Genomic DNA, 15,975 nt, shown 5'->3' with positions numbered 1-15,975 from the left:
TGCTTATTTGCATTTAACTGTTTTACAGCTGCCACCTCAAAATATAAGCAAGAGAAGTGAATAACAAACTTGTTAAGTTTTTGCGTTTGGGGACATGATAAGCGATGAAGGATAGATGCTACAAAGTCCACTGAACACCAAACTGAAATAATAATAAAGCTGTCTTTCTAAATAACATGCCTGTGCCTGTCAGTAGCTAGTTTATTTGCGTTTTTCACTGCTTTGTTTATATTAGTGCCCCCCTCCCTCTTGGGTGCCTCCAGAGTTAAACAAGCAGGTATTTACCTCCAACTTAATCCTGAGCTTTAAAAATATAGACCAAACTCTGAGGTTCTTAAAATTTTCAATCATATTTATTTATTGCAGAAAAATAATATACAAAGATATTTACAAAACAGTCATAAAAATATGAATGCATTTAGACACCGGATCTATTTGCATTTTACCATGGGTCATCAATAAATAAATAGAATGTTGTTTTTTGTATTTTAAGTTTTTTTTTTCTCTCAGAGGAAGGCTGTAAAAAGGAATTAACTGACTGTGATTTCGCAAGTCAGTTTGATCCCCGTATTTTTATTTCTAAAGACGTTCTTAAAATTCCTCTGGTTGTTACCATTTTAAAATGGAGAAAGTCCATAATGATGCCTTTCCTTTCAGTGGCTGATTGGCACGACCTCTTGAGAATGCATGCATGAAAAAATAAAAATAAAAAACATTCTTCGTCAAAAAAAAAAAAAAAAAAAGGAACACAAACAACTGTTCAGACTTCTATCAGAATGTAGAGGTGTGAGGGTGGTGCCGCTGCCCGTCTGGGAATCACTGTCCACGGGCCTGTCTCGCTTTCTCTTTTAAAAGTGCGCCCCACGCCCTGTTTCTTTGAATTTGGGTTCTGCTCTTCTAATTTCCAAGAAAATCTTTGGCATATATATTTATTTTTAGTTATCCAGCTCCAGAGTCTCTAGACTGTCCATTTTCTCCTTCTCTGGAAACAATGACATCTGCAAAAACCCAGAGGGGGGGAAAGTTGGTTATTGTTTAGGTCTTCGTGGCTGCTTGCTAAGACTAGTGAGCACTGTTCTTATCACCACTACTGAGAAATTATGCTGAACAACCTGGAAGGATTTCAGCCCAAGGGCAAGAGGAAGTGGGTGGGCGGAAAGAAGGAGGAGGTGGAATTTGGAAGCATTTGTTTTAAGGAGAACGAAAACTTAAAGCCAGAAGAAAGGGAGGCGCTGGCAAGAAGCCGTCCTTACACCCGTGACCCTTGAATCGCTCTCAGTCTTCTCTGCTGTCTGTCACGCACACACTCACGCACACGTACACTCCTCAGCAGGGCGCATCCCCCTCTCCCTAGCGGGGACCGATCTGCTTTTCGGGGAAGCTCGGGGGTTGAGGTGGCGGAGCCCGGCTGGCTGGGAAGGCGGAGAGCGGGGTGGGAGAGGGAGCTGAGGAAGGCAAGGTGGACGGGGAGCCGCGGCCCGGCAGTCAGTCCGTCTGCCACCTGAGCGGCGGCGAAGGGGTGCAGCGGCGCCGGTTCCTTACCTAGGTCTCGGGCCCTGCCGAGGGGGTGGGGATCTCCGCCTGCTAGTGGGACGCGGACATGGACCAGGCCCCCTCCATCCTCCAGACCGAGAAGGCGTAGCTGAGCCGCTCGTGGGCCACATAGCTGCAGCTTGCCATCTTGGAGTCCAGCTCGTCGCTCTGGAGGACCTGGTAGAGGAAGTCGATGTACCTGGCCGCCAACTTGAGGGTCTGGATCTTGCTCAGCTTATCCGAGGGCAGCGTGGGGATGATCTTCCGCAGCGCGGCGAACGCCTCGTTCAGCGACTGCGTGCGCTGGCGTTCCCGCACGTTGGCCATGACCCGCTGCGTCTGCAGCTCCTCGTACGACTGCGGGCTGCCGCCGCCGCTGCTGCTGCCGCCGCCGCCCCCGGCGCCGCCGCCACCGCCGCCGCCCGCAGACTTCTTGCCGCGCTTGCCCTGGGCCGGGCTGCCCGGCTCGTCGCCGCCTCCGACGCCCCCGCCCGCGGCCCCGCCGGGCCCCGCGCCGCCGCCCGCGCTGCGCCTGCTGCTGCGCCGCTTGCGCCCCCCGCGCTTGCCGCTCGGCGGCTGCTGCCGGTCCGGCTCCTCCTCGCTGTTGCTCAGGCTGTCGTCGGCCGGCGAGACTGGCGAGCTGGACACGTCCTGCATCATCTCTCAGGTGGCAACGCGCGGCCTCGCAGGCCCGGGGCAGAGGGGCGGCCCGGGAAAAGGAGGAGAGCCGGGCGCCTCAGCCCGCCAGCTTCCCCCGCGCGCGGCGCCGGCCCGGGCGGTGCGGCCCGCCGAGGAGCGAGCGGGAGGAGGGACGAGGAGGATCTCCACGGGGAGGGCGCGCGGGGGAGGCGGGGAGGGAGGCGGGAGGGGGAGGGGACGGTGTGGATGGCCCCGAGGTCCAAAAAGAAGGCGCCCAACGGCCGCAAGCACACCCGGCTCGTCCTCTCGGAAACGCTGCCGGTGCCGCCGAGCCCGCGAGGTGTCTGGGAGTTGGACGAAAGCGGCAGACTTGGAGGCTCTTATACCTACGTGCAGGCGGAAAGTTTGGGGGCAGCAGTGTCATTGGCCTGACGTGGGGAGGAGGGACTTTTCGAAGTTTTATAGGAAAGTTTCCGCTTTCCAGCCCCCCTTCCCCGTCCCCACCGCCCCCCCCCCCCTTCCTCAGGGTCTAACAATTCGTTCTCCCAAACCATTCAAAAACGACCTGGCTCCGGCGGCCGGCCCCTCTGCCCGCCTCCTCGCTGCCCTCCCCCTTTCCTCTCCGCCGCCCTCCGCAGGCAGGCGCGGGGCGATTTCCTTCCGCGCCGCAGCGCGCGGGCCGCGCCCCCGCACCCGAGCGCAGCCCCGGAAAGCGGCCGGAGGGGACCTTTCGGTCCCGGTGCCCGGTGTCAGTCCCTCCCGGAGTGGCTGTGACAGCAGCGGCAGCAACAGCTTCTACGCAGTGGGTGATGTCTCATCTCGCCCCTGTACCCTCTAGGTCCGTGGGGGCCGCTTTGGGATGGCTGGGGTGGGGGCAGTGGCAGCAGTACTGGCAACCGCGGAGCTCCCCCCAGTAGCCAGGTAGACGGGCCCCCAGAGTCGCGGAGGCCAAACAGCCGCGCCTGGCCCTGAGCTCGTGGGCGTTTTTGAAGACGTGGCCGCGACGCGGGGACTGCGGATCTGCTCCCCGGCCTGCTCTCACCCCTCCCTGAGAAGCATCTGGGCCTTCCTTTTCCCTCCACAGTGACCCGATCTAAAGGTTCCTACCACTCAAAAGTCTACACCTCCAACCGTGCTAGCGACAGTTCGTGCTTTCTCCGCAGGCAGTCCGGTCCTTGGAGAAGGCACCGGGGCCAGAGAGGGACACTGCAGCGTCTTCGCTGCGGCCCTGATCTCCTAAGGGGCCAGCCCAAGGTGGAGGACCCTGTGGGCATTTCATCCCAACCCTACTCTCAAAGCCCCACTTTGTGATCTCTAAAGGTAGGCTCGTAAGAGAGAGAGATGGGGTTCAAGCCCCCGAACACGCGGCTGACGGTTGTGAGAGCCACCTTCTCCACCCTTCATTCCTAGGAGGTGGAGTGGGCAGTTGCGCTGCGTGTGACCCAAACGCATTCCAGCTACTTGGACACTTGTATATTTTAAGCAATTCTATCTAATACGTTAACAGCAAGGAACCCCAGAGCCCTAAAGAGGGTGTTAATGCAGACTCTGGCAAATAGGAGGCAACAAAAGTTGGTGGGCTGGAAGGAAAGCCTTGGAAAGAGAAACCCCTCTTTGCAACGCCAGACTTGTTTCTCTCTTTTGGAACGAGTTGGGGTAGAATAACCGTTTCATGTTCATCCGTTAGTTGCAAGGCAAACTAGAGGTCAAAAGCAGTAGATGGTTTTCAGGGGGGATTTAGGGGTGCTGAGGTTGTGTGTCCTGCACAGGCCGCCCTCTGCTCACGCTCTCCCCAGACTGGACTGTCAGATGAGAATTAACTCAGCGAAAGGCCCCATTCTGGGCGTGATGGAGGTTGGCGACTTTGGGTGTGGGGAGGTGGAGGAGGGAGCCCAGGCGACTGGAGGGCAGGCCATGTGGCTGTGCCCCGCTGAGGCTCACAGTTTCAGTCCGGAAACCCTGGGGTCTGGTGCGCCTGGAGCTGGCTGAAGGGATCAGACTTCTGGGGGGGGAAGTGAAGGCAAGAGGCATCCCTCTCTCCCGTGGGGGTCCAACCGGGGCTGTGCCTTCTTTGGAGGCGACTTGCAGGATTTGGCTATCACCATTTTTACAAAGATTCAGAAACAATGACCACTGGTCTGCCTGGAGAGTTGCTGCCCTCATTTAAAATGAGATCCTGTCTGAAAATTAAGGATATCTCCACTTACTAGTATGCAGACAGGTATCCTTAAAACCAAGCATACTGTGTTAAGTCACCCTTTTGTTTACATCTCCCGCCTTCAGGATTTTATCTCTTGGAAGCTGAGAATAAGGCAGGAATTCTACCACACTCTACCAAGTGTTCTCTTTTATAACTCCAAATTGCCGATTATTCCACAATTTTAATTTAAGGTGGCTGCAGAAATCTTGAAAATTTTCCACCTTCTTGTCTCTCTCTTTTTTAAAGATCAATCTCAAATCTTAATTTTGTTTTTCTTTTCCCTTTAGTGGAATTCTTAAAACTAAAGAGATTGAATAATTGGGCTTTTTCCTTTGTGGCTATGGATAAGCAAGACAGGAAAGTATGGGCAAAGTGTAAAAGGAAACCTTACCTGACCAAGGGGATTTGGGGTTGGGGGATGGAAATGAGGGCAGAGGAGCTGGAGGAGAAATAGAGTCCATAAAAACACAGCAGCCCCAATCATTAGCCAGCTGGACTTGCAAAGTCGTCAGTCTCCAAGACTGGTTCTTAAACAAATGAACGGAACCCTATTCCGGTCACTAAACTTCTAGGGGATGAAGAGTGCCTGGCTACTGGGTACCAGGGATCCCCCCCGGGGCTGAGGCCATGCCCTGGATGCCAGAATGCTTATAAGAGAGTTTAAAATGAATGACCTAACCAGAACCATCTCTGCATGGAATCTTCCTGACAGAGTCACAATGAATGACTTTAGTTCTATGAAGAAATTTCTCTTGAGCTCTTCGAAGGAGTGGAGGATGAGAATGAGAGGGATTCTGAGTGCCTACACGTTACTTTTTGAGCAGAAGGCTGTGGTTTGCCAAATGAATTACCTCTCAGAATGTCTGGGGCTTGATACTCCCTACTTTGCAAACTGTAATATTTCGTGGCTGGATTGTCCCACCCTGTTCATCTATAGCTGTATCCTACTTAACATTTTATCTAACAATTTTTCTTGTCCACACTTGCTGGGGAAAGCAGACTTAATTCGAGAATCCTAGTTCCAGGCTCTTAAAAACAGTTTTAGAAATTTCCCTTTGGGACTGAACTCAGCTCAACTTGAAGGACAGTAGTGGAGAACTGCCTTCTTTGGGAATACTGGATTAATTGGAATTAAATCATTTTGTCTACTTCTAAAATAAATTCCCTTAAAAAATTAACTGAAAACAAAAAAGTTTTTCTTTTGCACTCAGATATTTCAAAACGAGCTTTGTTTTCAAAACTGCAAACTTGGCATGTTCGCAGTCCTTCCTGAGGAATGTGTGCTGTGTTAAAAATTGAAAAAAAAAATACTGTTAGAAGAAACAAAGTTAGGAATCTCATACTGAGCATATGCAGTAAGTATGTATGTATCTGTACTTTTCCAGTTTGAATGTATAGGCACTGGCATTCTCTTAGCAACAATCATTTACAAATACTTTCAGAGAAGGAAAAGAAACATTTATACGCTATATAGAATTGTTGGCAAGATATTGAATTTTGGAATTGGGTTTGCACAAAAGGTGAGTATTTGAATCTGTTCCTCGTCTTTCTTCTTAGTCTTGGGATGACCTACCACCTGCAGGTTGGCTTAGAGTTTTGTGAAATAATTTCTCTGAGTTGCATGAATACAGCACAGGAGCATTCACACAGAAGGGGGCGCAAATTGGAAAAGGCTGCAGTTGAATTAGAGTGTACATCTTAGATTTCATCTTGTTTTGAACACTCCATAGGGATTGCCTCGTTTGATAGTGAAGTAAGAGAATGTTATCAAAGCGGAATATAAAGTTTGTGTCAGCACAAGTGATTTCTCTGTGTAGAGCAGTTTCTTAGCAACACAGGCAGCCTTAATGGTGTTTTGACTCCTTGCACTAAATAAGTCCTCCTCTTTCTCTTAATGATAGTTTAATTCATGAATTTAACTGATTCTGTATTTCTCCTTCTGAACCCCTTAAGGAACTAAAATTATAAAACGGGAAACTTTCAGTCCAGAAATAAAATGAAAAATAGTATGGCCTAAGAAATTGAGTTGCCAAGAGCACCTCAAATGAGCAAATCAAATTTTCAAATAAATTAATCTTTAAAATATCTGACATTCTGCATTCCAAATGAGGATAAGGCAAAGAAGCATGATATGCTGAACTTGCACGTAGAGTGGAATCTGCGTGTGGAAAGTTCGGAGTCTTGAACAGCCTCCTCCACCCACGCCCATACACATACCTTTATTGGCTTATTGGCTGTACAGGCTAGAGAGGTCGTGTCCCTCCTTAGCTGCTGGTTAACCTTGGTGAAATACACTCTCACCTATTTCGGGGAGCTGCTGGAATAACTGAAGAAATAATGGAAGAACTATGTAGTTATTCATGGAAGCTTGTGTTATGGCCACAGGCTTCCTGCTTAGTAAGCATTTTTATCTTCTCTATTTCATCATCAAGCAATTTAAATCTAAATCTAGTGGTTTATATTTTGTGTTTTTCCAGATAAAGTTGCTTTTCTGATTAGTCATAACGTTCATCTCTCTGCACTTCAAGGGATTTCCTTTTTTCACAAATGGCTTTTCCTGAAGCCTTAAATCTTATTTCCATTGTTTTGATTGATTCTTCCTGCACAAAACATGTTGTTTTTGCCAATGACCACAAGAGGACACAATTTCCTAGAGAACTTTGTTTTTAAAGAAACTTACAGAAGAAGAAAACTAACAAACTAGCAAAAATACTGCACAATCTGTGACTGTCATTTTGGGTATGCCTGTTTGATTTCTGTCACTTTTATTAACTGAAAAATATACATGAGTTGGCATTCAAACGTTAGGTTTTTTGGAAGATTCCCTCTTTTCTCTTTATTGTAGAATGCAAAAGAAAAACGTTTATGAAAATATATCAAGATACTACCATTTTAAGGGAAAATGTTTATTTTACGTTAGTGGAATTTTGTACAAAACTGAGTGACCTGGAATTTTGCTTTCTCAATTTTAGAACTATGTTTGGCCATGTAAAACAGGTTTTTTTAAAAATATGTGACTATTCCAAAGTACCTTTGAAAGTTTGAATTTTTAATTTTAACATTTAGAATGTCTTTACGTGGAAAAAATGCACAGAAATTATGTTTTATGGTTGCCAATTATATTTTAATGCATATCATAGGTTAAGAACTAATTTTTTTTCATAGATAGGGAAAAAGAACATTTTTAAGATATCAACTTCCAACTTCCCCCAAATTATTATGCACACTGTTTAATGTAAGATCACTTTCTTCTTATAAAAATACATTATATGTTTATAAAAAAATAAATAAATATGATATTTAAAAAAAGATCACTTTCTTCTTCCTTATTACTTCTCAAAAAAGTTTCAGAGCATCCCGATTACTTTGTAAATTAATAATACATTAAAATGAATCATGTCTTGATATTTTTCTAGAAGAATTTTACCTTTGGGTTCTGGTAGAGTATGGGTGCCAACCCGGCTGGGGAAATCTGCTTCATTTGGAACTCAATGCTTTTCTTTGTTTTTTTAAAGATTTATTTATTTATTTATTTATTTGACAGACAGAGATCACAAGTAGGCAGAAAGGCAAGCAGAGTGAGAGGGGAAGCAGGCTCCCTGCTGAGCAGAGAGTCTGCTACTCTGCGGGGCTTGATTCTGAGATCCTGAGATTCTGAGATCCTGAGATCCTGAGATCCTGACCTGAGACGAAGGCAGTGGCTTAACCCACTGAACTACCCAGGCATCCCCTGGAACTCAATGTTTTTGCTTTGCATTTGTATCTTCTTGCAGATAGTTTCCTAATCACACTTTCTGAGACCCTGCTGGAGGACCAAAAGAGCTGGAAAGAGAGAAGAAAAAAAGACAAGAAGGAAAGAACAGTGAAAATAAGGAGGAGATCAAGAGTGAAAAGAATGTGAAAAGAGTGAAAGAGCTGGAACAACTGACCAAGACTGATAGAGAAAAAGAATGAGGCTTCATATGTGGGGGTCAATGATAAAAGGCTTAAATCACAAGAGACAGAAAGAATTGCACTTAGTGGGAAGCAGAAAAGTACCAAGATTATTTGCCTCGGTTTCTGCTCAAAGAGACTGTTGTAAGTAGCTACCTCTCCCTCTGTCTGTATAGGCATTTAATTTTAAAAAATCCCTGTCACTCTCAGTGAAGTCCTAACAAGACAAGGAACTGGGTGGAGGGCCATGAAACTTTTAATTGAGGTTAGTGTTCATCTAACAGATATGGTCTATCCAGAATTAGAGTGAAGATGATATATGTTGTCATTCCTGCCTCTCAAGGTGGTGGAGGAAGATATCTGGGGGACACTGATGCCATTACTCTGTGCAAAACGCTTTGAACCCTGGTAGGATTTCAGAAATCCTAGGTCATCATTTGTTTTCTATTTGACTTTGGTCTTGCCCTGTCGTTAGCCAAGATCAATACCTTTGCCTTCTCCACCTCAGATTCTTCCGGGAAGACATAGCTTTAAGTGATGTATTTTATTCTCACTCTTCCCTACTCAAGACCTTGAGAGACTGTTAAGGTTCTGGTTCTGCCTGATGGTGCATTCTGAAGACCTGAATTCTGGTTTCAAGTGGCACTAATTATTTACAACATGTTATTTGACTCTTTAACAAAACGAGGTCAGTCTCTAATTATGCTAGGTGCTTGCAGTAAGAAGATTTAGTCCCTGACATCAAGGATGTCCCAGTCTAATGAGAAGTAACACATGAAAGCAGTTTTGTAACACGGAGAGCTAACTGCTGTCATAGATGTTTTCACAGAGTGCCAAGGAAGGACGGTGGACCTGGTCTGAGATGACAGGATGGCTTTCTGGGTTGGGAAATTACCTCCCTGCCATGGGAACCTCCAGCTACACTTCTAGGAAGTGTAGCTTCTAGGAAGTCTGTCCCAGAGAGAAACACAAGCCCACAGACCAAATTAAAATGCACATGTCACATGGTTTATTAACTCAAAACATACAGCAAGAAAAGGAAGTCAAGTAGGTTAATATACTAGAATAGGTTGCAAGCATGCAGGGAGGTCCATGCTCCCCAGGTCCTGGAGTACACAGGTTCACAGTGATCTCTCCCTCTCTGTCCCTCTGTCAGCCTTCCTTGCTGATGGGATGCTTAAAGAGGTCCAATGCAAGGGTGGGCAGTGATGAAGGGTGCCTGGAGGTCAAATAACTTGCTCTATTACAGAGGGTGAATGGTCTCGTCCACAGCCGGAACTTGGCTCTTATCTTCTGAGCAGCTGTGGATTTTAATCTTTCTGGGCCAGAGAATAAGAGGCCCAGGTAGGACGCTACCAACAGGGGGCCCAAGACCTCATGAATATGGAGTTCCCTGAGAGCCCCATGGCTATTTGATGTTACATAGTTTTTCTGTTCCTTCCTACTTACTTTAACGATGTCTAAGATGTCCTTTTGTTACTTATTTCCATACTTAATGTCATCTATTTTCTTTGTCTTATTTCTATGCTTCATGTCCTCCATTCTCCTCAGCAGAAGTGAATATTCATAAATATTACAGGAGGCATACACTGCAATGTTCCTGAAGTACCCTTTATCTCAGCTTTACTCTAGATGGGTGCCTGGATAGAAGGTAGGAAAGACTCTGGGAGCAGCATGGGCAAAGGCAGGGGTGCAGGAGCCTGTGTGACCTGCTCAGGGGCTTGGGAGGAGTCTTATAGGGCTGGAGAAGGAAGGGGTGTGAGGACGTCTGGAAATGACACAAAGTTTCGATCACTAACTTTGTGTGCCATGCTAAGGAATTTGGGTTTTATTCTAAATGCAGTTGGGAAAACTGAAGAATGTTAAGTAAGGAAAGGACATGATCAGATTTATATTCTAGAAGTGTCACCCTGTGAACAGATGGTACAGGGATGGGTTAGATGGCTATGTGATTATATTTCGGAAATTCTTGCATCAACACACAATATACATTATGTAAGTACATCAGTTTATGTATGAGAACTTACACATGGTAATAGCTATGGGGCATGTGAACAGGAGAATAAAAGCTGAGAGGAAAGGGCTGGAATCACGGAGATTTGGAAACACTAGTTTCCTCATCTATAAAACGAAGGAATCGGATCAGTAATATAAAAAAGTTTAAACATGTATAAACTTGAAAGGATTTTTGAAATTATCTCATCTGACAGGTTTATAGACAAAAAAAGTTTTCCCTGTGACTGCTTTTAACGCCACAATTTGGCAATATCTGGAAACTGCAAGCGTTTTCCTAAGTGACGAGGATGTGTTTCCTTCCGCAAACTGCTTGTGGTCAACTGTGGGCCTAAACTTTGTACCAAAAACGAGTAAAATAGGCAGAAAAGTGGTTTGAAAGGGAAGCAGGAGAGGCTTCCTCCAAAACCACTTGATTCTTCCCATAGTCATGCTTTAAACCTTTCACTGGTAACTCATTAAGTTGGGGCCTGGCATTGTCCTCTCCAGGCTCCTCTATTGGAAGGCAGAGGCCTCAAGGTGAGGTAACACACTAGCTCTCTAATACCTTTAAGTGAATTCATTTGTATGACATTTTTCTCAGGAAAGGAGGGCCCCAGGGTAGAGGAGGGACACTGGGACAAATTGGAGAGATGGGATTGAAAGTCAAAGAAAGTTGTTAAGAAAGGAATGATTGTGGTAGTAAGGCCTTTGCAGTTTTTCCAAGGCCTGTCCGAGACATCCATGCCTGTTCCTCAATGTGGCTGATGTCCCCTTCTCTCTTTTGGATTCAGTTCTAGATAGAGCACAATGAGATAGTGAGGAAACAAGAACCCACTGGTCTTGTCTCATCATCTTGGTGTCTGCCAAGGTCTTAGAACCTTGAACAATGTTTATCAAAGAAACCATACTCTTCTATTTCACTATCAGCTGTGTGTTAAGAGCAAATATTAATCACGGTCTCTTTGTTTTAATTATAATGGAACCATTTAGATGTAGTTCTGTTCAAGAGTGGAACTGTTCCCATGGACTATGAAAGACATATAATGACTGAGAAAAATAAAGTCATAAACAACTTTAATGACAGTTTTAACTTCACAGCCAAATTTTAGGGCTGGGGATAAATAATTGTTAAAAATATTCTGAAGAGAAAGACAGAAATGTTAAATTGAAGCATATTGGCAGGCTCAGACGATCTGAAGAACAGACATTGCAAATGAGTTCTGTTTAGTTTGTTTTTTAACAGGGCCATTCTCCAACATAGCCTATACTCTGATAGAATTATTAGGAAAAATCAACTCCACTTCTTGGTTCGTGTAACATTTATTCACTTTTATGTTCTTTATATTGATTCTTATATGACAAATCGGGCACCCAGATATTTTATAGAGATTCATTAAAACGTTTTACAGTACTTTGTTTTATATACGTTTTAAATGGGAGAGAGAGAATTTCACAGCCAGCTTTGGTAAAACAGAATGACTGTTGGATTTTATTTGTGAATGCGTCAGCAATAGAAGCTTTGGTCACAAGGTGTTTTAGCTTTTGTCATTTCCCTGAGTTAATAGGTATGGCAGAGGATCGTATTATTGGAGAATGGGATAGGATAAGATAGGGTAGGATAGAATAGAATGCAGATTAAGAATCCATGTCAGGGGCGCCTGGGTGGCTCAGTGGTTTAGGGCCTCTGCCTTCGGCTCAGGTCATGATCCCAGGGTCCTGGGATCAAGCCCCGCATGGGGCTCTCTGCTCCGCGGGGAGCCTGCTTCCTCCTCTCTCTGCCTGCCTCTCTGCCTACTTGTGATCTCTGTCTGTCAAATAAATAAATAAAATCTTTAAAAAAAAAAAATCCATGTCATTTCCTTAGATTAAATTAGATAATCATTTTTAGTTTATTATAAAATTCTTAAAACATTACAATTGCAGAACTGGAAAAACTACTTATAAAAAAAACACTTCAGTAAACTCATAGACTGCTAGCACCAGAAGATATTTTAGAAGTCTAGAGCACTTCTCCCTTCTCTGACAAGAAAGAATGATCATGAGGACATTATGCTGAGTGAAATAAGTCAAGCAGTGAAAGTCAATTATATGGTTTCACTTACTTGTGGAGCATAAGGAATAACATGGAGGACATTAGGAGAAGGAAAAGAAAAATGAATTGGGGGAAATCAGAGGGGGAGATGAAGCGTGAGAGACTGTGGACTCAGAGAAACAAACTGAGGGTTTTGGAGGGAAGGGGGATGGGGAGATGGGTGAGCCTGGTGTTGGGTGTTAAGGAAGGCATGTATTGCATGGAGCACTAGGTGTGGTGCATAAACAATGAATCTTGAAACACTGAAAAATAGAATAGAATAGTCATGGAGAACAGTGTAGTAGATGACAGCCCATATTCTGGAGCCAGTCAGCCTGGGTTCAAATACGGCTCAACTTCTCATTACCCGTGTAATCTTAGATAGGTTACTTACTCCCCCAGGCTTCCTGTGAAGGAGAGAGAATATGTACATGGTCAGTAGTTGTCATGAGTATTTAACATGGTGCCTGGTACTTGATGTGTTTGATATTATTATTTTAAATAAGGACTAAGTTATGCATAGCTTGTAGACTTTGATGTAGCATTTGCGTTCAATTCTAAGTGCAAAAGAAGGGTTTAAAGGATAAATGAGGAAAATAATTGATGATCCAGTTCTGTCTGAAGAGCAACTATTCCTATATTCCTGTCTCACTCTCTGAGGACTCAAAGTTCAGGGTGGGGACACTAATTGGAGGAGGTTCAATAATTTATCTATGCCCTTGCTACCAAGAAATGGTAACAGGAGGCCTATGATCTCCATTTTCCATAGTAGGTGGTATGTTGTCTGAGCTAAAGATTCATATTCAAGTGTCCACTTGATATGATACTTTCTTGGAGACATCTTGAACTTTTTAAAAATATTTTATTTATTTGACAGAAATCACAACTAGACAGAGAGGCAGGAAGCAGGCTCCCTGCAGAGCAGAAAGCCCCACGTGGGGCTCCATCCCAGGACCCTGGGATCATGACCTGAGCCAAAGGCAGAGGCTTTAACCCATTGAGCCACCCAGGCGCCCCGACATCTTGAACTTATTGTCGCTCTCATATAACCTGTTCCTCCCATAAGCTCAGTAATTCATTTATCTCATTGCTTAGCCTAAAAACCTAGGAACCATAATTAATGCATGTCTTGCTCTCAGACCACCCTCTCCTCCATCCAAGTGATCATGTGAAGTATGGTCTCCTACCAAGACTGACAGACTGGGTGTTCACACAGTAGTAGGAAGTTAGTTTGGGTGCGGGGTATTTACAACTCCAACAGAGATGGCATTTCCAGAGTTCACACCATTGAGACTCCCTGTAGCACAACTTAGTGTTAAGTGACTCATATTGGAATCTGTTTCATTTATTAGTATTTTCTTCCTGAGATGCCTAATTGTTTTAAGAAACCAGAATCTTCCCAGATTCCTCATGGGCTCCATAATGTGCTAAATGGGCAGTCCATAAATACTTGTTTATTGATTATTACTCTCTTCAGAAATGTACAAAAATGCAGGTACTATCACAGGTTAAATATTTCTTAATTTACTTCAGTGTTATCTTAACCTTATATTTTAGCTAATATACTTGAACAGTAAAATGGAGTATTATGTATTCCTCAAAAATCAGAGATTACAAACACTTAGTTTAAAAATACTAATTTTGAGGGATGCCTGGAGGGCTCAGTTGGTTAAGCATCTGCCTTCAGCTCAGGTCATTATCTCAGGGTGCTGGTATTGAGTCCTGCATCAGGCTCCTTGCTCAGCAGGGGGCCTGTTTTTCCTTCTGCCTGATGCTCCCCATGCTTGTGTGTACGCTCACGCTCTCTCTCTGAAAAATAAATAAAATCTTTATAAATAAATAAATAAACAAACTAATTTGGAGACTTTTCTCCCATAGAATTTAATCAAATATTGCCACTAACTGGATTCTGAAATTGTTCAATAAACATATCTAGTCTTGCTATAGCTATATATGCCCCATATGTGTGTGTGTGTGTGTGTATGTGTGTATACCCAGACATATTTAGCATTTTTTTTGTATAGCAGCACTAGCACAAATATTGGTGAGGAGGTAAAAGACTACAGTAAAGCAAAAAAAAAAAAAAAAGTCTGTAAATTCTCTGTTTTATTTTCTTTTGCAAAGAAGAGGTTGCAACCGCTGATCCTGAGCTAGAGGACAAGGAAGACCTTCCAACCTAATTGTTACAGAGAACTGGAGGTTTGTGTGATGAAATAGTTGCTAGAAAGTAGTGAGGGAAGTACCCAATCTGAGGCTGTGGCAGTTCGAATGGGGAGTATAGTTAGTTCTTTGCTGAAACATCAATCCTCTTTTTTTCTGATTCCTCAGGAGAGCACAACCATTTAAGGAGTGGTCCATTCTGGCCATGATATGAAGATATCACTGCACCGCAGGTGTCAGAACTCAAGAGTGTTCACTTGATGACATCCCGTGTAGAAGAAATAATGCTGACCCAGCAATGTGCCAAGGTCTATGGGGTATATGGGCTTTTTTTGGAGGGAACAGAAACTGGTTAGGAGGACCTTCCCGTTATCTAGGTGAGAGGCAATTGTGACACAAACTGGATGGTAACAGTAGAGTTAGAATTGGAAAGAAGTGACTGGATTCTAGCTGTGTTTTAAAGGCAGATCCAGTAGGATTCACTTTTAAGATATGAGGTATGTGGGAGAGGCATCAAGAAGGACCTCAGGGCTTTTTATCTGAGAAAAAATAGGGGGGCATTGGCAATTACTGAGATGGAGAAGGCTGTGGTGGAGCACATTTCAGGGGAGAGAGTTCCATTTCAGACATGTTGAGTTTGAGATGTCAGTTAGAAATCCAAGTGGAATTACTGGGTGGCAATTGGACTTGTGAGTCTGGGGTTTGTGAGAGGGGTCTGGACTGGAGGTAAAATTCAGAATATAACAACGTACAGTGGCCTTTGAAGCTGTGTAATGCTGGAGATCATGATGGGAGTATGTGTGAGGAAGAGGCGAGGAGTGGAAAAACCAAAGATGATAATTATTCTGTAGAGAAAAAATAATCAGAAGGGGAATGGGGGTTGATGGGGCAGTACAATTTTAAGTAGAGTGATATTTATGAAATTAGAGGTAAGTCATTTTTCCAAGAAGAAAGTAGGACACATCGAGAAGAAACAATAATCAATAATGCAAGACATAAAATAATTCTCCCGAGTGGGGAAAATAGTTAACCCAGTTCACAGAATGGAATGGCACACGCCAAGCAAAGTGAATGAAAACAGGTACACACCCATTACTGTGTTCAGAAAAATGTTGAAGAAGATAAAGAAACCATCCTATAGGCATTCAGATGGAGAACCTAGATTATTTATTTAAAAAAGAAGGGCTATGTAGGTCTTCTCCATAAGAACACATGCTGAAAGAATGTCATAGCCCATCAAGTTCACATTACCAGCCAAAGTCGTACTTAAACATATGGACAAGTGTGGAAAGACTCAGAAAATGCCATTTTCTCTTAACAACAACAAAAGGTCAAATGTATTCTTAAGTTAGCAAGAATGATACAAGAATGTGGTGAGCAATGATACAAGGAAATATAGCAACCTAAGTCCAGCCAGTTGTTACAAAAATGCCAAGAGTAAGTG

At 44.2% G+C, this 15,975-nt stretch overlaps 1 protein-coding gene across 1 annotated transcript; it reads right to left on the bottom strand.

Moving 5' to 3' along the window:
- Positions 1 to 381: 381 nt before the first annotated feature.
- On the bottom strand, positions 382 to 2,316 carry TWIST1 (twist family bHLH transcription factor 1). Its single transcript, XM_046020962.1, has 2 exons — positions 1,543 to 2,316; positions 382 to 998 (listed from the first exon to the last, which is right to left on the bottom strand). Exon 1 carries the CDS (start codon positions 2,191 to 2,193, stop codon positions 1,585 to 1,587), a length of 609 nt encoding a protein of 202 aa, XP_045876918.1. The 5' UTR covers positions 2,194 to 2,316; the 3' UTR covers positions 382 to 998; positions 1,543 to 1,584.
- Between the last annotated feature and the right edge of the window lie 13,659 nt (positions 2,317 to 15,975).

This window comes from Meles meles, chromosome 10 (assembly GCF_922984935.1).
Source record: "Meles meles chromosome 10, mMelMel3.1 paternal haplotype, whole genome shotgun sequence".
Lineage (NCBI taxonomy): Eukaryota > Metazoa > Chordata > Mammalia > Carnivora > Mustelidae > Meles > Meles meles.
Note: the sequence above shows the minus strand (reverse complement) of the source record. Positions and strands in the feature narration are given on the sequence as shown.

Coding starts and splice junctions, on each gene's coding strand:
- TWIST1 (XM_046020962.1), bottom strand. CDS start 2,193: ATGATGCAGGACGTGTCCAGCTCGCCAGTCTCGCCGGCCGACGACAGC.